Here is a 23,457-nt window from a genome sequence, read left to right as displayed (position 1 = left end):
GCTGGGCCGCGCTACTACACAATAGCGTAACACTGAGGAGGCGTTGCCTCTATCACGAAGTCAGGGTGAGGTCGTTCCCATGTACCGCGTTACCTGCCGTTCAGTGTCGCTGGCTTGTGACTTTTGGACCTTTTGACATTTGCCTGCTTCGCCATCTCTTGGGACATGAGACCACGGCCTTTACCCTGCGGCTATTTCTCCTACCCCCTCTCCCTTTCGTCATCTGCATCATGTTTGACCGGAACGCTCCGCCGAGCTACCAGTCCGAGAGATTGGGTATAATATCCGCCGCGATGCGCCGCTAAGCACCATAGCCTCCCAATGACTCCCTTCCTCTTTTCTCACAAGCCTTCCCGTGCCGTCCCTGAGCAGGAACCCGGCTTCACGAGCCTCGGACTTTGATGCTGCAGGTTCTTTTACGCTCACTTCGATCCATCAATGGTTGTCGAAGCGGTGCATATCATTGACCCTGCCCTCGTTCGCCCATAGCGATCAACCTGATTCTCTTCGCCACGACAATACGACCGGAAAATTTTGCCGTGGTAGTGGCTCTTTCCGCTGCGAACCCTGCCGTCCTGTCCTCCCTTGATCGCGTTCGCTGGCAATCCTCTCGCGGCACTGCACTGGCCACATATGCCCATATTCACATGTCAGACATGGCTCAACGTAAGTATCATGCAAGTTTGCTCCCGACTGCCTACGGCGTACTCAACAGTGGAATCCTCGAATAGTGATGCCTGCGTCTAGTGGATGTAGATTCTCGTCAATCGTGACTTGCCGACACGGCAGAGTGAGCATCGTCGTCCATCACCTTCGTCAAAAACACGGACGTTGACGTCGCTTTTCGCGCTACAGCGACCACGGCCGCGAAGGCCAGAATAAGGGCGGGGCGGACGCAAAAGTCCTTGCGTATTGCGCAACCGTTCAGTGAAAAGCGGGGTTTTAGCCGTGTGTCATCTCTCAAGACACAGTAAATTTTTCTTATTTTTTTTTTATAAATATTTTAGCTACTGGGTTGGAATGTCGCCATCTGCGCGAGCGCGACGAGAAACTCCACTGAGTGATTCTCCACCGCAAGACCGTGCCGAACTTCGGATCAGCAGCCTCGGGCTGCCATTATATGCCTGGCGACAGAATGAAGCTTACGTCGGCACGGAGTCGTTGTCGCCGTTCCCGCCATGGGGACGGCGTACCTAATGCGGCGAAGAGCCCCACCCGCTCTACCGTCCCGCTGGCGGCTCCGATGGTGCTTTGCCGGCATCCCGGAGGCTTACCATCTGGTGTGTACATACAAGCATAGTTAACAGACCAATGAGAGAGGGAAAGAGCGTTTACCCATTCGTAGGTAACATACACAACAAACACAACTTGCTTGCCAGTCAGCCAGCGCATCGACAAAGAATGGAACCGTCATGCACGCTTCGCCGCCGGGGAGATCGGCACTCTTCATTTTCGGGACGGTAGAGCAAACCTGCCCGGCTACGGCGCCGTGACAGACTTGTCAGGCAACGCTACCTGAGAAACAACCGCAATCCTCCCGCCTGTCCTCCGGCAAGTTGATCTCAATGCATTCGCCATACAGGTTTGTCTTGGTACAGGGCAACACTGGATAGGTGCAATGGGGCTGATGCGCAAGAGTTGTAAGCAGCAGATGGAACCTATGTACGCAGTAGAGAAGATTACGGATACTTCATGGAAACCCCGACCTTAGATAAAGGCACTATGGCACGGGCAGCGCCCGAGAATGCATGCGGGTCGACAATCAATCTTGCGAATCATTCGTCCAAGAGCGGCACGCCTGAACAACGATCAGGGCTTCGGGACTGGCGCTCAGATCGTGACAGGGTCCAGCCCGCGACACTTGGGCCATGAAGTCACAGTGCTAGTGATACCGTACACATTCGGAGTTCTCTGCATGGATAAAGCAGACAGAGATGATGGAGCAGAATGCCCAGGGAGTGAGCACGAAGGACGACCAACTGCACCGACCTTTTGGCCTGGCTTCACGCAGATATGTACTGGTGTATGATGCGAATGAGTGCGAACATGTGCAATGCGTTCCAGCATTGAGGCACTGCAACAAGGCCGAATCGTATCTGTACAGTCCCACATCCAAGATTCGGAAGAGTGAGGAACTTGGTACTCAACCCCGGGCCGTTGGGGGGGGGGGGGGGCACGGGTTGCAGGTCCACGGCTGGCTTCTTTTTGTGCGGAGCATTATCTGTGTTATAGAAGAACTGGTTTGGTATACTACTACTATGGATAGTATAGTACGGGGGAGGTATCCAAAGCTGCCTTGTGCTCCGCGTCTTCAACCCAGAACATTGGGTCAAAGCGCTGGCCGGTGGCACCTGTTTTTGTCAGCAAGTCGGACCGCGGTCGTTCATCGCTCGGCGCTACTGGACCGTAGGTTTGTGACAGGTTATATGGGTGTTGGGACTGTCGCCCACAGTCCGAACCTGAGGATTCATTGACAACGCTACCAAAACAAACTCGACACTCCCTGCTGGCACACAGTCTGCCGTGCTGCCAGTGTCGAAAGGATTCGACGGATGTTTCGGTACCCAACACCTTATCTAAATAAAGTAGGGAGCATCATTCCACTCCGCAACAGATTGGACGACTCGAGAGTCGAAATAAGCCCGGCGTTCGTTGGTTGGCGCGATTGGCGCTTTGGTTCTGGCAGCGATCGCCAGTCAGTGGACGGGTGAGAAATCTGCGGATACCAAGGTAGCTCGGGGGTTCTTCGCGTGGACCCATCGCTTATTGTCTTGTTTCTTTTCTCCTTATCCCACAGCCACAGATGCTCCCCGTTACAAGTAGTGTATGCGTACTTTGTTATAAATCTTGGGCTCTGCGGCTACTTGTCCCTGGGACGACCCCTGATGAAGCCCTCGATGAACTTGTGAAGTGCGTCAGGATGAGAGGTACGAATACATGAGTAGTAGTCCGGGAGTGGGGGGGGGGGAAGGGCACCGAGCAGCCGGTGGGTTCCACTTACACTAGTGACTGGCTCTGGTGCCACGGATTATCGCACTACCGTATGCACTGCGTATTATCAATACCTGCTCGTGTCTGTCATGGCTTGCGTCGGGGATGACTAGTTTCTTTATCGGTCGCACAGTAATCGGCAGCGATATGAGCCGGGGCGAGGGTCGTCACAAGACGCGACGACACGGATCTGTCCCCTCCCCAAACACTTAAGGCTCTGTTTATGTGGGATGCGATGCAGAAGCGGTGATCCTGGTTCGTCGTGGTTCCTGAGCGGTGCCCTCACGCGCAGGAGCGGGCTTCAGGAACAAGCCGTTTGCACGCAGTATCCGTACTATGCTGCCATGGGAAATATGGCAGCATGGTTGGCATTGTATGTATCGGGGGTGGGTGATGGAGAAAGAGGAGGGGGGAGGGGGCGGGCGGCTTGAGCGCTCTTCGGCAGATGATGTATTCTGAGCCCGAATTCGTCATCCATCTACTATGGTAGAGGGGCATGTCGGAAGGTTACATTGCTGCGCGTATCCAACATTTTGGACGACCGTGACCCTGTTTATAGAGCAGACCAAAATTCGGCGAGGATTCCGTCTCAAGTCTGGAAGGCGTTCGTTTCTGCGGAGGTTGGAAGCGTCCCCCACCGTCCAACGTCTTTAGTGGCCTGTAGGTATGAGATACGGACAGGTCGGACGGACCTACCTACCTACGTCGAATACTAGGTAGTCAAGTAGTGTAGGGAAGGGCAATCAGGTTCAAGGACCAAAACAGACAGCCGCAATCATTTTAGGTCCAATATTCTGGCACAGATGTGACCAAGAGACGACAGAATTTCCAAACGAGACTGGTAATTTCCCTCGTCAGCGACCGGTCTTGAAGGGCGGCGTCTGTCATTGGCTGTGATCTGGTTGCTGCATAGGAGATGGGCGCAGAGGGCGGGGCTCAAATTTGGTAGGGCGACCAGGTGCACCGGATGGCCCTGCAAGTGATGGTCCACTACCGTGACTACTGCATACCTAGTACACTAAGGTAAGGTACCTACCTAAGGTACCTTAGGTAGGTAAGGTAGCTTGACGAGATGGAGGGGCCCCTGCGTCAGTGAATGGGTGAGGTGGTGGTGTACGGATACTTGCATCTTACCACAGGTCCAAGTCGTTGAGCGTGTTTCTTTCTCTCGTCGGGACCAACGGGCGGCGGACGGTGGACGGGACGGCAGACATGGCGAGACAGAGACACAAAGACAAGGTGGAACTAGAAAACGACACCGTCGACACGACAAAGTCCGTTTCAACGGGCCATTTGGCAGTTGGGATGCGAACCTATGTCTGTGTCGGTGCCTCCTACACTAGGTCAGTACTGCACTTTACTCCAGGCCAGGCCAAGTCCGTGCGGACCCGCCTTTGTTCTTCTTGAGGAGAAAGTCGAGTCTTGGAGACCAGGCCGCTCCCGATGGTCGTTGCTTGTATCCCGTCCTTGCAGATCGACTGGCGCCTGTAAACGAATCACCAAACACCTTCTCCTTTGAAGCCATATCACATCGCCGTGTTCGCGGTCCAGACCCAAACACTAGGGCGCTGCGGAAGAGTCTCAAGTCATACACTCCCGCCCAGGTTGCAACAGCAAGAGTCAAGGCTGTTACTGCGTACTTGCCTGGCCAGGAACATGACGGTTCCCTCCCCTGTTACAAGGTTACCTGGCTACGGATGGCCTGCGAGCCTGTCACCCTGGCCCAGTGCCCTGAGCATCACCCCCCTGTTCTTTTCCTGAAGCTGCATACTGCCCCCTGCACATCCGTCCCCCAATTCTCTGTCAATCCTCTGTGCTGTTGTGGCCCTTCTCCTCTCCTGTCTTCTCTTTCTCTCTTCTGTGCCTGCTGTGTCCGCATGTACCACACTCACCTGGGCACCTGCGGATACCTCCTGCATGCTTACAGCTGCAGTTGGCTCCAGACCTTAATTCCCCGGCACGCCGTCTGCCCTGCCACTTTACAATGGTGCCTTAGGTACCTCCCTAAGGTACTCACCTTCACCTGCTGGGCCCATCCCTCTTACTCGTCGTTCACCTCATCTTGGACCTTACTGCGTGCCGACCTACCTACCTACCTTTCCTACTGCCCAAAGCACCTGCACCTACCTAGGAGGCGCTTGGTCCTCTTTTGCTTCATCTTAGCCCGCCCGCCAGTGGCACACCCTCGCTTTCTTGTCGTCTGCATCTCCACGCTCACGCCCTCGCCTTTCCCCCCAAACACTTCCTAACTTGACCCCCCCCCCCCCGGCCAGTCCTCTCCTTTTACCTGAACCGCCTCTTCTTGTCTCGTCTCCAATTTCTCGTCTTTCTCTCTCTTTCTCTCTCCCTCTTTTCTTGTTCTTTCTCTCCCCCACCTGTCACCGAACAGTCTATCAGTCAAGCAATCTGTCGGTGCCTGAGCCTCAACTCTTGCTCGACCAGACCGACCGGACAATCGTTGTTGCTGTACACTCGGCCTCTTCGAATGGCGGCCTTCTGAGCAACGCCTCGTCCCCGACTCCTTCCTCGACGAGAGCTTGCTCTCCTGGTAGCTTGATCGTCGCATAATTCACGGTTCCGAATTTCCTTGCGCGTTTATTCCAGCACGCTGGACACGTCGTGGCGACCCGGATTGCCACCCGCTAGATCGCACTTCCAATCTCTCGATATCCTCCACGACAATCCTCGAAATGGCGCCGTCATTGAACGCACATTCGTCCTTCACCCGGCCCCGGACCGGTGACCGTGATGGTCGGCCCGTCACCCGCGACCAGGCCGACAATAATCTTATCATTCCGAGTCGTACCTCCTCCCTTCACTCACGCATCACCCAGCCGATTCCCTCAACCCTCAACGCAAAGCCCCAGCAGCGAACGCCCAAGACTCTGACCCACGCCTACATGGTCTGCGGTGTTGGCAGGGAGCCTTCACAATGGGTAAAGGCTCCTGCCCCTGCTCAGGGCAAGATAGGTCACATGAAGGGCGCGGTTGGACAATTTTGGCTTCCCGAGATCCTTGGAAGCAGTCCTAGACTTGAGCAAGACAATGAGATCGCCAGGTCGTTGCACGCCGCCATGCGGGTAAGTCGCCGTTCGCGACCCTGGTTGCATGAATTTTGGTGTGGCTTACGCGAAGCAGGCTTGCTTTCCCCACGACGTTGAGATTTGTACCGGCCGCAGTCAACCTCACTGCGTCCATCACGCATTCGTCCTGCAGCAAGATTCCTCCCATACACTGTACGGCATCTGCCTTCGTGTGTGGTCCAGGGCCGACGAGAAAAGAGCCGAAACCATTCGGGATCTGCGCAAGAGGACCGAACCTGACTACTATGATAACCCGGATGAGACTTATTGGATTCCCTACTGCCTGTCCTTCTTGTCTCGGTACCCGCTCTACAATCTGCTCGGAGACTATCTGCGCGGCATGTGGATCCACTGGAACAAAGCCACCAACTTGTTTCATGCCGAAGAGGTCTCGCGCATTCTGAGCTTTCCTGCCCCGAGGCTGAACGACTTGGTTCGAATCGACATGAAGGATTATGCTTTGTGTTATCAATTCCCCTCTTCGCCGACTGGCTTCCAGAATTTCGCGATGTGGCCATTGTTTTGCTGTTTGTCTATCCCGAACATTGTCGGCGTTGTTGAGGCTGCCATTTCACCCACTCGCCGCATCATTTTTGTCAGCCACTACCCTGCCATGCTTACCATGGCCGCAGAGACCGTCCGATACTGCGTTCGCGTCTATGAGTGGAGCGGTCTTTACGTTCCCGTCGTACACGCACGCCATGCCAAGGATCTGGTCCAGGAACCAGGCCCGTACATCCTCGGTATCACTGCTGAGTGTCGCTCTCTCTTTACTGCGCCCACCGACGCATTGGTCATCGATCTCGACCGCAATTTTGTTCTCACATCCAGCCCTCCGACCGCATTGAACCCTGGTCAGCGCAACAAGTTTGTGACCCGCCTCACTCAATCTCTCAACGGCGATGTCACGCCTTCCGGAGTCCCCCCGCATCTCCGATCGGCTTACGGAGGAGGAAAGCTGGTCCCGGCCGGCCAGATTATCGTTATGCGCGGCGAAGTCGAGTCAATTCAGGACCCCGAATGGTGGAACCAGGACGCGGTGATGACGGTCATGGATCACGTTTGCGAGAAGATGGGTCGAAACACTGGCATCAAGGCTGTCTTTGGGGGCTCTGTAAAGAAGCCTCTTATGACCAAGGTTTCTATGAGACATCTGAATGAAATAGTTCGGGAGAGAAACCAGTACTCCCGTGATGCTCTTGAGGCCTGGCAGGATTTCATCAACCTCAAGGGTCGCATGGACACCGAGCTGAATAAGGTCACGAAGCGCAACAACTATCTCAATGAAGAGTTGGAGAGTTGGAAACAGCAGGTGAGTTTGACTTTCGGATCATTCACGATGCGCACATGCTAACTATTTGCAGTTTCTCAAGTTCCAGGCCTTTGCCGAGCAGCTTACCAAAGAGACACAGGATCTCAAGGTCAAGATCGAAACTCATAAGAGGGAGAACAGACGCCTTGCCGGTCTCATCGACCAGCAGAAAGACGACAACTCGCGACTCAACGTCCGCCTCGGTGCGACCGAGAAGCAGCGTGATGATGCACTAGAGGCTTTGGTTCTCCAGCAGGAGATTGCCGAGGAGCTCGAGCGAGAGCGTAAGCGCAACAAAAAGGAGCTTGCTGCACTTCAACACACCAACGTTACCATCCTTAGGCAGCGTGACGAGGCTCGCCGTGTGGTGCTTCACCTGCGTAGTCTTATTGGGGGCCAGAGCCATCACATGGAGCATCTCGTTCAGTCTCTTACCAAGCCTGATGACCTGGAGCGCGAGATCGAGGAGGGCTACGACCCTGAGGAGGTCGATGGTGAGGCGCTTAGAGATGCTGATGCCAACCAGGCGCGCCTTCTCTCTGCTGCCGCACAGGCCAACAAAAGACTCTCGACGTCTAGCTTCAAGGACGTGGCCGATCGCCATCTGAAGGACAAAACTGATGCGATCGCGCACATCATCAGAAACATTGCTGAGCAGTGTCAGGCAGCTGTTGAAGGTCTGCAGTTGGCTCAGGATGCCGAGATTGACGAACGCGCCGCGAAACTTCGCGCCCAGCGCCGTCGTAGCAACCTCTCCGCCGCCGGTCAGAGTGACGATGGCCATGACACGCAGTCGAATGCCACGTCTGAGATGGGTGAGGACAGCCTCTTGCATCCTGTATCTGGCAGGACATCTAGCATCCCACCCACCCCCGATCTGGTCCCCAACAGGAGCAGCACGGCGATGTCCTTCGCTTCTAGCGCTGCCACCCCTGAGCGGTCAAGTCAGCAGTACATGATCCGGGATGATATTCCAACGAAAATCGTTGAGGACGATGAGGACTTCGAGGACGAGCGCAGCGAGTCCGAATCCATGCCGCCACAGCACGGCGTCGTCGGCAAGCATAATGACGGTCTTATCCACCGGCCGTCGGGCGCCCGCATCAGCGCTCTGGGTGGAACCCGCTAATGAACAAAAATTGTTCAATCCCCTGGGGCGCAATTCATCTGCGAGGGGGGGATAATAAGCGGCTTGGGGGAGGAGGTCTGTGTCTCTCCTCCCCAAGCCGACGGGGAGGATGATTTACCGATTGTGCATATACCTTTTTTGCCTTATACCTTTTTGCGACTGGCCGTCGTGGACAAAATTTTCTTAGTGTCCGGCGTTATATTTGATATTTTCTTTGTTTCACTTGGCGAGACAATCGCTGCTCGTTTTACTGAGTTCTCTTCCTTCTTGAGGTTAACCGACAGTGCTCGCCGGGGGACGGGTTACATGTGCTCACGATGTTACATCATCCGTAGGCTACGAGCCGATACTTAGTTTAGTTCTTGTCACTCCCTGCCAAAAGATTCAATACAGCGAGTGTAAATGTACCAATTCTGCTACAATCAAAAGCAAATTAATGACAGGCGATGCTGATTGTGTAGACAATGACATGTACGGAGAGTACAGAGGTGACAGAAGGCCAAAGTTTTCAGTGGTTTGACGTCCTCGTGATGCGCCTAGCTATCCTGAGATTGGTCGCACATAGCTGGTGACCTTACCCCTGAGCATCTTATCGGCGGACATAATCTCAGATAAGCCAGTGGAAACAACAGCCAATGATAACAACAGATGGATGGGTTAGGGTGGAGAAAAAAAACTTACCTGACAGGCGACTGACATCAGCTAGCTACCTGTAGGACTTCGACAAGCCTCTGAACTCAATCACACCTTCGGCTTGGGAGGAATTTATCAACTGTAGGCGTCTGGTTCACGCTTACGGCGATCGAATCAACCTTCCGCAAGTCGCGGCTATGGCCGACCCTCTCCTCACAAGCCTTTGCGCCATCTGCCACGTCAACCCTCCAAAGTACAAGTGCCCTCGATGCACGATTCAGACATGTTCAGCGGGCTGTAACAAGCGGCACAAGACGTGGTACTCATGCAATGGCATTCGCGACGCGACCGCCTACATCCCTCCCTCGAAGCTCAAAACTCCCGCAGGTGTCGATCACGACTACAACTTTTTATCGAGCATCGAGCGCGCCGTTCAGCGGTCCGAGAAGGAGATTGTTGAGGAGCGCCGGCTTCTTCGTCCTGAGGATTTGCGTCCTCTCGAAGTCAGAAGCGTCAAGTGGAAGACGGGCAAGGACGGGCGAAAGAGGAGGGTACTTGTGACGGAATTGCTGCGTGGTGAGAATGCTGTCGTTTTGGATTCCAAGAGTGCGGAGGTGCTGTCTTCTCCGGCTTTCAGGAAGAGGCTGGGCAAGTTTGCCATCCTTCTTAGGCGTGCGCCCATGGGCATGACGAGGCAGAAGGAGAATGGCACAACGTTTAGCAAGGCCTCAGGTCGGATTAACTGGCAGGTTGAGTGGTTGCTTGTGCAATCCAATACCAAGGAAAGTAGGGAAATATTGCCGCAGCAAGAAGAGATGGATGCCGACAATACTGCACACCAGGCAACGAAGAGGATCATGGCCAAGGCATTCGACGACATACCACTTTACAGGGCCTTCATTGCAGGCCAGAAGAATTCCGACGATGAATTTGCGAGGAAGGAGGAGGTGGCGATGCAGCAGCAGCAACGACAACAAAACCATCAAGACGACTTCCAATATGTTGACGAGATTCGAGACGCGAATTCGAGTGGCCGCGCCAAGAGGCGTCGCAAACACCCTCATAAGCCTGGCCAGTCGATGGCCACTGCTCAAGATACGGAGACGGGCGCCTGGCACCCGGGGAGATACTGCTTGCAGAACCCTATCGTTGGTAGCTGGGTGCCCTACACAGGAGTGTCCGCCTTCACTGGAACGACGGAAGAGGAGGAGGCGCAGAGAAGGAGGTACAGCTTCTTCCTCGTAGGAACAACCTCCGCGGCCGCAGCTGCCGCAGGGCAAACGGTGGTTCACAGTGTCGACGCGACGCTGCCACTAGGCGAGGCACTCCGCGATATGACGGTTCTCGAATTCCCTACCGTCTATGTTGTCGAACCAGGGACATCACTACCCTCGTCATTGATATCGGAACAGAAGCCGGTCCGTCTCACTCCAAAACGGAAGCGGGACGACGAGCTCCTCGGTAGGAAGGGCGGCAAGGGCTACAAGATGATACGACGTAAGCTAGAGGAGGGTGAGTTGCCTAGCAACGAGGATGACGACCACGGGAGCGATGACATGGGCGCTGGGGGGAGGATAGATGCCTTGACAAATGTCATTGCCGAGGAAAGTCTCGGCGAGGACGACGACGAGACTGCGACAAGTAGCTCCGGATCCGATTCGGATGAAGATGACAGTGTGAGTGCTAGCCTTGCGGCCAAGTTGGCCTTGTTGCGAAAGAAATAGTCATCTGCTATGGATGCCTATGTAGCATTTAGCTTTACATTCAAAATACCCTGGGCGTCATTCGGCCTCTTGAGTAAATCATTAATTACATCTTCAAGTGGCGACATGGCAAATCGACCTATTCCTTTAATGATACCGTTACTGATTGAGCCTATCCGGCGAGAGGTCTCAAGCGCTCCGATGTCGTTATGTGTTTTATTATGGCGGCGTCCCTACCTTGTACTATGATTTTCACTCGGGTTGTCCATCACCGTCAGTGACTTACGGATGGGCGAGTCGAAGACCACGCACGTCCTGGTGAGTCTACGCAGCCTACAAATCGATACCCGCCCATTACACCATTAAATCCTTATCAGAAGAAAACCGTGTGTATCATGCATCATCCATTGATTGCCATCTCAAAACGAAGACGGGAAATAACTCATTATGCCTGTCCCCCCAGGAAATCCCATCCCCAATGTTTTTCTCCATCTGACCTTTCCATTCCTATCTACCAAATATGTACCCGACACAGCCGTGTCTGGTTCAAACCTGGTAATAAAGTAAGAATGATCCGAATGTGGAGCAAGATTGGGGGGCCAGGCGGGTATTTGCGGTTAACATGCGCATATTGTAACCGAGGAGCAAGGAAAGAGGCCAAACACACCCAGGCAGAAGACATTAGATGAGCATGGCAGCAAGACCGGCGGCAGCCAGAATGCCAACAGCGGATCCAGCAGTCTGCTTGGGAGCCTGAATAGGGTGTTAGTAACTGCGGCCAGCTTGCAGCGGAAACGAGTACTTACAAGACCGGTGGAGGAGGCGCTGGCGGCGCTGCCAGTCTCGGACTGGGTCTCCTGCTGGGTAGCAGTCGCAGACGCAGTCTCGCTCACCTCAGAAGGGGCGGTGGTGACATCAGTCTCACCAGTGAGAATGGTGGTGGGACCGACAGTCGAGAGAATGGTGCTGTCGCCGTTGGTGATGGTGCTAACAACAGGCGCCGTGACAGACGACTGGGGAAGGCCAGTAGCACCAGGAACTCCACCAACGCCGAGGAGAGTAGTCTCACCGGTGGTGGTGAAGGTGGACTCGCCGCTGGTGACGACAGTAGTGAATGTAGAAGTCGAGACAGGGCTGGGGACCACTGTCTGGCCACCGCCAGTGCCGACAGAGGGGACAATCGTGGTCTCTCCAATGAGGGTTGAGAAGGTGCTGCCACCAGAGGTGATGGCCGAGAAGACGCTGGAGACGATAGGGGAAGCAACGACCGTCTCAGTGCCAGTGGGCTTGGTGACAGTGGCCTCAGGAGTGGCAGTGATGGCGACTCCAGCCTCTGGGATAAAGTTAGTCTGCGTGCCATAACATTGTGCTTAGTCGATAGACACTCACGACGGCAGATCTCAACACCGTAGTCGATGGCCTGCTTGGCGATGGCATCATCACCGCAGGACTGGTAGGAGCAGTCGCGGATGCCGTAGGTGAAGTCCACGTTGCGGCAGAGGCAGGCCTTGTCGTTGGCGACGCAGCCGAGAGACTGAGCCTTACCCAGCATGCTCTCGATGCATTTGGTCTGTATCATCGTTAGATAACTCGAATCTCTCAGAGGCATGCGCACACCGCCCTGGGGGCGTTGGATAGACACTGGTGCCCAATTGCATGCAACAAGCGCATGGTCGGCAAGCATCGAGCCGCTTGTTTCCGCAGTGTCGAATGCAGCCAGAAAACTATCCGCAAAAAGCAAGGGCGATTAGATAAAGGTAGGGAAAAACAACACTTACACCGCACTCAGGAAGGTCGTTGCCCTGGGCCACAACGAAGGAGGCCAGGAGCAGGCCAGAGCCAACATACTTGACAGAGTACTTCATCGTGAACGACTGTTGGGTTGGTGGATTCTGTAGACTGTGGCGTGTGAGTTTCGGAAGACGGCAAATTTGCGTAAGGTGAAAGGCCTATGCAAGCAAGTTAGAGATATTCGAACAGCACAAGGAAGCAGCGACAAAAGAACGTGATGAGGTACAAAGCTGGATGGAGGTTTTTTCTTTTTTGACAGCAAGTTGGGGAAAAAAAAAAACAATACCTCTTGGTGAATAGCGATGACTTGGTCGATTGGACAGCTTGTGAAGATTTTGCAGGTGGTGCGCAAGTGGGAGTGTGAGGTGGGAGTAGAAGAGAAAGAAAGTTGGTGGGTGATGGAGGGAAGAAAAGGTAAACAGGTTGCTGCCAGGAGGTGGCAAGGGAAATGAGGGTGTTACTCCAATTAGGGAAGCTGCAACTGGAGGAAGGTGCAGTGTGACGGGAAGGAGGGAGATCAGTAGGCCTCAAATTGCACAAGAGCACCGTGGGCAGGTGAGTGTTGCAAGTCCACTTCTTGGATCACCTCCACTCCAAACTGGGAAAGAAATGGGCAAGACTCCGAATTGCCAGGCAGGATAGAACATCGTATGGTGCTGTGGTGAGGAAGGTGCAAAGGGAGTGTGGCCAATAGATGGAAGGGCAAAGCCATGTAAATACCAGTATCTCAGTAACTTACCTACTGAAGTTATTGTGGTGCCTCGTGAGGCAACTTGTGATCCTTAGGATTGTTGTGAGAGTGAAAGTGGAGGGAGGAATCTGAGGCTGTTGTTGAAGATGGACAAGTGTACGAGACGGTCAAATATCTCGGTAAAGGTCGTGAGGGTCGACCGCTTAGGTGTCTACGCGTTTCTGAGGAAGCAAGGCCACGCAGAGTTAAGCGAGATGGGGGAGACCAGAGCAGGGCAAGACAAGAGGAAGGAGCTGCCTCAGTGTTTAATAAGTTGCAGATGGCAGGTGGGCGTGGGAAGCTGCGAGTGGCATGCCACCACGCATGGCCATGGCCATCCCACACCCTGGCACCGTACATCATTACGCCTCATGAAGGTCCTTTCCCACATTCGCCCCGAAGACCTGCCCATCTTGCTCGTACTCAACCATGTTTACTTTCCTGTCTCGGGCTTGCTTCGCCCAAGACGCCTTCGCACGCCTGCCCTGGTGCGCACGATGCACTAAGGTAGCCAACGAATAGAAGCTGAAGGAAGCTGAATATGAAAGGCCCAGCAGTCGAGGAGCGTCCCGAAGAGGGGTGGTGCCGCTTGATCCGCACCTTATCTTAGTGCAATGTAGACATCCCGGCCAAGCTGGACCTGGCAGTACCGTGCCCAAGTCGTCAGCTACGGTCAAACTCGGCTCAACCTTCCTGGACTTGACTCTAACGCTTACAAGGCCCTAGGCCCATCGATCCGGTGCCTGACAGCTCTAGTCCAGTATTTCTGACCGCCTGGCTACTTTCACTGACTTCACCGACTGCGACTCTACGGTTCCTAACCCCTTGGGATCTCGACGCAAAAACAGTGAGCAGCTGGTTGTGCAAGTCAAACATCGTCAGGATGTGGCCAATGGGCGTCTGTGCCTTTGTTTGTCGCACTCCCATCCAAAAAAGCTCAGGCACAGCTTGACCCGCGCCAACGCTGTCAAAGCCAGTCGCTCCCGAGAGATAATTGAAGGGCCGGGGCCACGTTCTAGACTACCACTCTGGAGCTTCCAACTGAGCTAACGAGACCAGCATAGGCCCATGTCCTGGTCGGGGAATGATGCGGTATCTAAGGGGAAGAAGATGTTACCTGCCGGCGGTGACGATACCGCATGCCTGCAGAACTGTTTGTCTGTTTTCCTGGCCCCGGGGGAACTACTTTTGTCGCATTCTCTGCCTACGTCAGAAAAATGGAGATTATCAGCCCATCTGAGGTTGGATTAAAATTGGCAGTGACACTCCCGACTGCAGAAGTGTGTTTTCATACGCCCGAAAGGAAGAGGCAGAGGTCAACAATACCCAGATTGAGGGTGAGCCTGATTCTCAGTAGATGACTTCCTTTGCAAACAAGCAATGTCCGTCGGTACTTTACCTAGTCGACGGGAAGTATGGTTCAGAATCAGGGAAAGGAAAGCTACTACGTAGTGCGCAAGGTCAGGGGCGTAGTACTTATTATCGCTCTTGCACAAGGGCATGAGGTCAATCACTGGAGGCCACTTCTCTGTGATTGGCCAATGGCCCAGCATCCGCATCGTGATGTTGTGTTGTCTCTGCGACCCCCCGTTTGTACATTCTCATGTGATTGGACGAACCTAGGCGAAAAGGAAAGACAGGGAGGATGCATCAATTTGAGGTGGACAGGGAGACTGGAGTTGCACCGCACGGCGCACATGGAGCCAAGGGCCCACTCACACCAGAGCTTGAGAATTATCGCTGCACTTCTTCTACTGCGTATATGAGCTAATCCAAGCCTAGGTGCGTCTTGATCGATGCCTTCAGGACACACCTCCTCTAAGCTTTGGACGACACGTCGGCGGCGCGTTGGGTGGAGAACTGTGTAGCAGTACGGGCAATATATCCGTACCGAGGTAGTCACGCACGTAGGTATACTAAGCATGTCAGCTCACCTAGGTAGCATAAGGTAGTAAGGGAACACTGTACCTGAGGTAGTGTGTCGGCAAGGCCGCCAGGTCCCCACCCACCCGCACCACCTGTTCTTCCACCGTTGTGCTCGTCCAGCTCAGTACAAGGGCTGGGTTCGATACCAAGAGTTTTCTCTACATACGCAGTAGTACTTGAATGTAAACACTGAACCGACACAACCCCAGCCCTGATGATCCACGTTCAGCTTGCCAGGGGCCATTCCGACCAAGCGAGCCTTTCTCGATTCGACATCTTCACTCTCGAGGGCCCTGGTCTAAGTACCCTGCATTTCCTTGGCCTGATCTGGGTGCGGCATAGATCGCAGGCTGTACCGGGAGAAAACTTCGTCAATCCGACAAGAGAACCGCGCTGTCAGTCATCGCCCTGGCTAGCTCACCGTGGCCTCCTGCGCATCACAATCAAATCAGATCCTTTAGTATCCCGGTTTGATCAAGAGAGAATAAGGCTGGCATATGACCATGCCTATCAGGGGCACATCTACGTGGCGCTATTGAACCTCCAGCCGTTTTCCAAGCCACAAAGGGAACATCTGACGTCTTCAACTCTACTATGGTTGGTTTTCCCATACGTCCTTCCGACATGACTCAATTTGCGGCGCTTGCGGCATCGACATCGGCAGTCACTGTATCTACCTTACATATTTCGGCGCGGTGATGATTCTCGACGACGGAACTAATCGGCATCATACATCATATCGTGTCAGTCTACCAAGACAGGCGACCAACACGGTACAAATGGAGATCGTCAAGCCCCCCAAGCCCCATTCACCGTACCTTATTTTTACCTCCCTGACACCTTGGGCTTCGCGAATCGACAGGAACGTGTTATCCCTGCACACCTCGCCCAATCACTTGACACCCCATGTGCTGATCGTTGCGCCCCTGCTTTCCCCACTTGAGAAAGGTCGCCTTTCGAAGGTGGTGTTTGCATCTGCGGCCTTCCATTCAAAAGCACTTTTGAGCGCCGTATGCCTTCATATAGGCGCTGGCGCCAATCAACTGACTAACCTAGCTTGTATCATCTACACAGTCAAATCAATTCTGTCTCTGCCCGTGACACTTCTCATACTATCATGGGTAAGAGCTTGAAACAAACAAGACATGAGCGGCCCATGGCACGCTAGTAATTGAGAAAGACGTGCGCTTTACGGAAAGCCAGCAACGAAACATGAAACGAGCAGGGTGGAACAGCAGATTTCGGCCCCGAGAACAATTTTCGTAGTCTACGTACCTTACGGTCCGGAATAACTGCTCGCGCTAACCTCGACACGCTAAGCGAAAGTATCTAGGTTAGACGTATATGCTATCATAGCTATCAGCCTCGTTAACGATGGCTTCGTTGCTAGCAAAGTCGATAGCCTCGCCCGCGTAACTCACGTTGCGTAGAGACAGTTTCACTAGGTCTTCAGCCACGGAAAAGCTTGTCTTGGCCACGTACTTGAGACGCCGATGGCGATGATCATAAAAAGAACCCTCGCAGAGAACAGCGAAGGGTTGCAGGCTTCTAAAGCAGGGACATTGGCATAGACACTCGTAAATTATGCTACTTGAGGCGACTGGCCCAGTTCTCATCCCAACGCCGGAAAACTTTGCAACAAGATGCCTACGCACTCGATGAAAAACGAACAACATGGTCTAGGGTAAGAAGCTGTGATCCCTGCAAACCATCAGAGCATCCCAAACCCGACATAATATGCAAAGGGTGGAAATCACCAATGCCACCCTTGAGCCCGCAAAGTAAAATACCCCCGTGATCCTGATACCCAAATGCTGCAAACCTCTTGTATACCATCAAAGCGTGTCATCAACCGTCAGATCCATCAAGTCCACTGCATTCGTGTTTCAACCGCTGCACATGACGCAAGACTCAGGGTTCTCAATGCTGCCTGTCGGGATGTCAGAATCTGTCTGGGGTACGGTGTAGCAAACAACTCACATGCAAGAACAGCTTCAGAATAGATATCCATCTCACGTTCCTTGCTGTCTTCTGCCTTATCCTCGGCATCGGGGGTCTTGCTACCGGGGGTCTGAAGCTCCTCTATCTTGAGCTTATCGGCAGGCTCCATAGGGAGAGCGCGGGGGCTACCGCCCTCTTCAATATCAGCCTTCATGTTGTCGGGCTTCTGGGCAGGCGCCGTCCGAGGAGGAGGCGTGACGCTAGGCGTAGGAATGCCGTTGTCTTGGGAAGAACCCTCTTCTTTCTTTGCATACATAGGCCTCGGGCCCAGGTTCGTGGAAGGAGATGAAATATGACCTGGCGGCGGCGCGCGCTTCTTGTTGAGGACCTTACTGCTGATATTGCTGTCGGCAATTTTCAGCGCCTCCTGGTCGACGGTAAACTGAATGGGGGCAGCAGCAGCTTGCGTGCGCAGGTAGTACATGCCGGTCTTCAGCCCTAGCTTCCAGCCTGCGAAATGCATGCTAGTGATCTTGCCCATGGTCGGGTCTTTCATGTGAATGTTGAGGGACTGGGACTGGTCGATAAAGGCGCCACGGTCGGCGGCCATCTGAACGACGGTACGTTGGGAAATTTCCCAGACGGTTTTGTACAGGGCCTTGACCTCGGCGGGAATGTTGGGAATGTTCTGCACGGAGCCATTCTCAGCAATAATGCGGTTCTTCATGGCATCAGACCACAAGCCCATGTCGACGAGGTCCTTGAGGAGCCAAGGGTTGACAACCTGAAACTCACCAGCCAAGACGCGACGCTGGTAGATGTTGGAGGTGTAAGGCTCAAAGCATTCGTTGTTGCCCAGAATCTGGGAAGTACTGGCGGTTGGCATGGGGGCGACGAGCAAGCTGTTACGCACACCATGCTGCTTGATCTGTTCCTTGAGAGAATCCCAGTCCCAGAGGTCGGAGGGCTTGACTCCCCACATGTCATATTGAAGGACGCCCTGTGAGACTGGGGAGCCTTCATAAGACGAATAGGTGCCCTCCTCCTTGGCTAGCTGCACTGACATGGTGAGAGCAGCGTGGTAGATGGTCTCGAAGATCTTCTTGTTCAGTTCACGAGCCTCAGGCGACTCGAACGGCAGTCGCAAAGCCAAGAATGCATCAGCAAGACCCTGGACACCGAGGCCAATGGGCCGATGGCGCATGTTGCTGTTGCGAGCCTCCGGGACGGGATAGTGGTTGACGTCGATGATCCTATTCAGGTTGCGAACAACAACCTGGGTGACATCGTGTAGCTTCTGGAAGTCATAGATTCCGTCGCTGTAGTTCACGAAAGAAGGGAGAGCAAGGGACGCCAAGTTGCAGACGGCGACCTCGTCAGGGGCCGAGTACTCAATGATTTCCGTGCAAAGGTTGGAGCTTCGAATGGTGCCGAGATTCTTCTGGTTGCTCTTGCGGTTGGCATGATCCTTGTAGAGCATGAAAGGGTTGCCGGTCTCAGTCTGGGCCTCGAGAATGGCATACCAGAGCTTCTGGGCCTTCATGGTCTTTCGACCCTTGCCTTCGCGCTCGTACTTCTCGTACAAGGCTTCGAATTCCTCGCCATAGCAGTCGGCAAGACCCGGGCACTCGTTGGGACACATCAGTGTCCAGTCACCGTTCTTCTCCACTCGCTTCATGAAGAGATCAGGGATCCAAAGGGCGAGGAAAAGGTCACGGGCACGGACCTCCTCCTTGCCGTGGTTCTTGCGGAGGTCCAAAAACTCGAAGACGTCGGCATGCCAGGGCTCGAGGTAGATGGCAAAGGCACCGGGGCGCTTGTTGCCACCCTGGTCGACATAGCGGGCGGTGTTGTTGAAGACGCGGAGCATAGGGGTAACACCGTTGGAGGTGCCATTGGTGCCGGCGATGTAGGAGCCAGTGGCACGGATGCGGTGGACGTTTAGACCAATGCCGCCGGCCATTTTTGATATCATGGCGCAGGTCTTCAGAGTGTCGTAGATGCCCTCAATAGAGTCTTCCTTCATGTCGACGAGAAAGCAGGACGACAGTTGTGCCTGGGGAGTACCGGCGTTGAACAATGTGGGCGAAGCGTGGGTAAAGCACTTGCTCGACATCAAGTTGTATGTCTCAATGACGCGCTCAACATCGTCGCCCCAGATGCCAACGGCAACGCGCATGATCATGTGCTGTGGTCTCTCGGCAATCTTGCCATCAAGCTTGAGAAGATAGGATCTCTCCAAGGTCTTAAAGCCGAAGTATTGGTAGTTGAAGTCGCGGTCGTAAACGATGGCAGAATCAAGCTCCTCCTTGTGCCTCATGACACAATCGTACGTCTCCTTCGCAATCATCGGGGACAAGCGGCCATTCTTGGGGTTCACATAGTGGTAGAGATCGCTGACGACTGAAGACCATTGCTTCTTCGTCTGCTTGTGGAGGTTGGAGACTGCAATACGGGCAGCAAGGATGGCATAGTCGGGATGTGTGACAGTCATGTAGGCGGCAGTTTCGGCGGCCTGGTGATGACCACGTTAGCGATTGACAAGCGAGCGGGAATATCAGGTGTAAGATCTCACCAAATCATCAAGTTGCACAGTTGTGACGCCTCCGTACACACCAGATATGACCTTTTGGGTAATGGCGACCGGGTCAACGTGGTCCATGTCGAGGCCATAGCATAGCCTCGACACTCTGGCCGTGATCTTGTCGAACTGGACGCGCTCCTGGCGCCCATCTGTATTCCGTTAGAAGACTAAAGATTCATGGTACGCGTCTGCGATGGACGTACCGCGCTTCCTCACGAACATGGCGCCTGAATTCGGCAGTGAGGATAAAGGGGGAGGTAGCGTTGGTTGTTGGAGCCGTCAAAGCGGTGGACACGCAACACGGGAGCAAGAAGATAAATCGAATGAGGGAGTGTCGAGAACACCAAGGTATCAGAGGCCTCTGTCCAAGACGTCAAGAAAGGGTGGTGGTTTTGTTGCTTGTAGGAGGGTGAAAAAAGACGAGAGGGTCAGGAAGTGCTGCAGATTTATTGTCGTTGCCAGACGGCACAGTCCATGCTAAATTCGCGCTCGCGTACGCGCGACGCGCCTGAGCCAGAGAGGGGCAGCACGCTCTTACGAACATGATTCGCTAAAAACACCGTCCGACCTCCTTACACTGTTCCTTAGTCAGAGTTCCGCCCCTCGGTTTTGCGGTCTTTGCCCTCGCATCCGACTCCCCAGCCAACCTGGGAGACAACAACAACAGCTTGACTAATCCTACCTAGCCTTCGAAATAAGTCCCGAGACGACTAAACTCCACTGAGGGTGCTCGTGCCAGAGTCGGGTTGCCGCTTGCAACGTGCGAGATGACTTCAGTTCAGCGTCTTGCTTAATTTCTTGCATCTGCGTCAGAATTTTGATCAAGAAATGAAATATTGAAGTGGCGGGACTGGAGATCCTGTGAAAACATGCAACAGGTGCTCATGTGTCCTCCAAGCGGCTATGTACCATTTTCTTTAATTGATTTTTTTCGTCAAAGCTGCAGGCACTTAACGCGTGTCGCTAGAGTGGACAATGCTTGCAGCGTATCACGCACTCACGTGATCTGGTGAGGCCGAGTGGTGAGGCCAAATAGCGAGGCAAGCTCTGACTACGGAATTACCTAGTAATTTGCCTTGGTGTGGTATAAATTCCAGGAAAACTGGTGCTCAGGGTCGAACTTGTCTCAGTGCCGTGTTCTTTCCTGGCTCCTCATGAGGCTCCATGCGCCTGCAATAGCACCATCACGGCCCAACCATTGGATCATACCCCTCCTTCAACAACGACGAGCCTTTCTCAAGTCAGCTTCCATCGTCACCATGGCGGCCGCAGACGCGCCCAAGTCGGCTTTTCAGCCAAGGTACATTGATGTGTGTAACCTCACTTGCACTTGATAGCTTTTGAGCATGACCTGACCGTAGTTGATAATTAGATCGGCATCAACTTGGCCGATCCCATTTTCCGCGGCATGCATCATGGGAAGAGACGCCATCCTGATGACTTGGACGCGGTCATCCGCAGGGCACAGCAAGTCGGCTGCTCCAAGCTGATTGTCACCGGGTCCGACTTTACCAGTTGCCGAGATGCCCTCGAGATCGCCAAGCAGTATCGTGCGTAAATGACGGATAACACGCACTATGTTGAGCCATGCTGACATACAGCTCAGCCAGCATCGTTTACACCACCATCGGCATCCATCCATGCAGTAGTGCAATCTTCAGCACTTTAGATGAGGGTGCCGAGGGTGCACATTCCGATCCCGATCCAGCTCAGGCTATCCCCGAGCACCATCAGCCAGACCCTGCCAAGACAGAGGCCATAATCTCCGAGCTGCGAGGCCTTATCAATCATGCGGCTGCCTCCAACGCCGGTCTCGTTGCCTTGGGCGAGTTTGGTCTTGACTATGACCGTCTGCACTACTGTTCAAGGTCCATCCAATTGCATTCATTCGCTTCACAGCTCGATCTCGTTCTAGAAATCAAGCCTCAGCTGCCTCTTTTCTTACACTCCAGAGCCGCCCACCAAGACTTTGTGAGCCTGCTCAAGCAGAAGTTTGGCGAGAGACTTGAGAAGCTCGAGAAAGGCGGCGTTGTTCACAGTTTCACCGGCACTATCGAGGAGGCCATGGAACTGATGGATCTAGGTCTTTATATCGGCATCAATGGCTGCAGCTTCAAGACCGAAGAGAACTGCAAAGTCGTCAAAGAGATAGCTTTAGATAAGATGATGTTGGAGACCGACGGCCCTTGGTGCGAGATTCGGCCTAGTCACTTTGGCTACAAGTACTTGATCGAGAGGAAGACAGATGTGAATGGTCTCAGTACCACTGCAGGCACGGATATTGCTGCGCAGCCCCATACGAAGAAGAAAAACCAAAAGAAAGAGTCCGAGGTGCCGGAACGCTTCAAGGTCGTCAAGAAGGAGAAGTGGGAAGAAGGTGCGATGATCAAGGGCCGCAATGAACCGTGTACCATCGAGCGAGTTGCCAAGGCTGTGGCCGGCATTAAGGAAGTAGATGTTGAGCAAGTCTGCGAGGTAGCTTGGAGTAACACGGTCAAGGTTTTTGGCGTAGACCAATAGACGATGTTGATTGCATCAAGGGGACTGGCAATGGGGGGTATAGAAATGCGACAGGGCGCTACGCTAATCGTGACAAGACAGGCCCTTCTCCAGATGCTCCGATCTAAGCCTCGGCCGTCTATCTCGTCTTATAATCCAGACCCTCTGTGCCCTCTGATTCTTCCGTGCCGCACAGCCCCAAGGGTGACTCCTTCTTCGCCTGTTAACCATCCCGGCATCCGCTGTCCCTCTACAATACCGTTCTCAACCAGCCGTCGTACGCCAGCGAACACGTGGGCCCCATACAGAGTGACTTTCACATTGGGAATCCAACCCGATACTTCGTCGTTTGAGACATGACTACCCATTTCCTCGTCATCCACACCATATATTCGTCGAACAGGAAAAGGGTCTTCGATGACAACATCCACGCGCTCGATACCCAAGCCGTCATCCAGCCTGGCAGCGCTACTGAACCTCGCCTGAGCGCAAAGCCGAGCCCGTTTCAACGAACAGTGACTGTCATAGAGTGCGTCACCGTTCCTTTTGTTAGCCGTCCTTTTCGTCGGGTTCGAGCTTTCGTCGGTCGATTCTTCAGACAACGGCGGAGTGGGCAGCGTGTTGTCAAGCGGTGACTCGTTCTTCTTTTTGTCGGCATAGAGATTCCATCCGCCGCCAGCCGAGTTTGCACGACCGACACCTCTTGCATGTAGGAGGGCCGAAATATTCTTGGTCGAGATGTTTGTGGGTTTCAGCATGTACCTCTCTCGTGGCCGAGACAACGCCTTGGGAATCCCCTCAATAACTAGATTGCGGAAGCTTTTGGACTCTGCTGCGCCTAGCGACCCTATGGTCTGTGATTTTGACAAGTAAATGTAGTGTGAAGCATCTGGAAATGCCATGTAGAGTGTCCTCGAGCAATCAACATCGGAGTCTGGGGGCGCGAGACTATCTCCAAGGTGGGCCATGCTAGTGTTGTAAGGGGATTCGATGATGAAAATGCGCAAGACCGACATGGCGAGGCCCTGCGGTCGATGGATATGATAGTGAGCTTTGACGTCTGGTAAGACGTGAGATTGAAGGTTTTGTATGAAGGTCGAGGGATGAAAGCGTGGTAGTTTCAATGACTCTCTAT

General features: G+C 53.8%; 5 protein-coding genes across 5 annotated transcripts; 3 read left to right on the top strand and 2 right to left on the bottom strand.

Moving 5' to 3' along the window:
• Positions 1–5,681: 5,681 nt before the first annotated feature.
• On the top strand, positions 5,682–8,515 carry COL26b_011342 (uncharacterized protein; the record flags this gene model as incomplete). The annotated part of the gene is made up of 3 exons (XM_053184013.1): positions 5,682–6,071; positions 6,208–7,386; positions 7,439–8,515. The coding sequence occupies 3 exons, from the start codon at positions 5,682–5,684 to the stop codon at positions 8,513–8,515; spliced, it is 2,646 nt and encodes an 881-aa protein (XP_053032041.1).
• An 830-nt stretch (positions 8,516–9,345) lies between these two features.
• COL26b_011341 (uncharacterized protein) lies at positions 9,346–10,872 on the top strand (the record flags this gene model as incomplete). Its single annotated transcript, XM_053184012.1, has 1 exon — positions 9,346–10,872. The coding sequence occupies one exon, from the start codon at positions 9,346–9,348 to the stop codon at positions 10,870–10,872; it is 1,527 nt and encodes a 508-aa protein (XP_053032040.1).
• A 660-nt stretch (positions 10,873–11,532) lies between these two features.
• On the bottom strand, positions 11,533–12,716 carry COL26b_011340 (uncharacterized protein; the record flags this gene model as incomplete). Its single annotated transcript, XM_053184011.1, has 4 exons — positions 11,533–11,604; positions 11,658–12,184; positions 12,241–12,421; positions 12,630–12,716. The coding sequence occupies 4 exons, from the start codon at positions 12,714–12,716 to the stop codon at positions 11,533–11,535; spliced, it is 867 nt and encodes a 288-aa protein (XP_053032039.1).
• Positions 12,717–17,184: 4,468 nt separating this feature from the next.
• RNR1 (ribonucleotide-diphosphate reductase subunit rnr1) lies at positions 17,185–20,045 on the bottom strand (the record flags this gene model as incomplete). The annotated part of the gene is made up of 4 exons (XM_053184010.1): positions 17,185–17,228; positions 17,279–19,754; positions 19,815–19,972; positions 20,027–20,045. The coding sequence occupies 4 exons, from the start codon at positions 20,043–20,045 to the stop codon at positions 17,185–17,187; spliced, it is 2,697 nt and encodes an 898-aa protein (XP_053032038.1).
• Positions 20,046–21,082: 1,037 nt separating this feature from the next.
• Positions 21,083–22,343, top strand: COL26b_011338 (uncharacterized protein; the record flags this gene model as incomplete). The annotated part of the gene is made up of 3 exons (XM_053184009.1): positions 21,083–21,133; positions 21,196–21,373; positions 21,493–22,343. The coding sequence occupies 3 exons, from the start codon at positions 21,083–21,085 to the stop codon at positions 22,341–22,343; spliced, it is 1,080 nt and encodes a 359-aa protein (XP_053032037.1).
• Positions 22,344–23,457: the final 1,114 nt, after the last annotated feature.

The sequence above is a fragment of the Colletotrichum chrysophilum genome, assembly GCF_026319265.1.
Source record: "Colletotrichum chrysophilum strain AFK26 chromosome Unknown scaffold_137, whole genome shotgun sequence".
Lineage (NCBI taxonomy): Eukaryota > Fungi > Ascomycota > Sordariomycetes > Glomerellales > Glomerellaceae > Colletotrichum > Colletotrichum chrysophilum.
The sequence above is the reverse complement of the archived record's forward strand: the minus strand, read 5'-3'. Positions and strand labels throughout refer to the sequence as shown.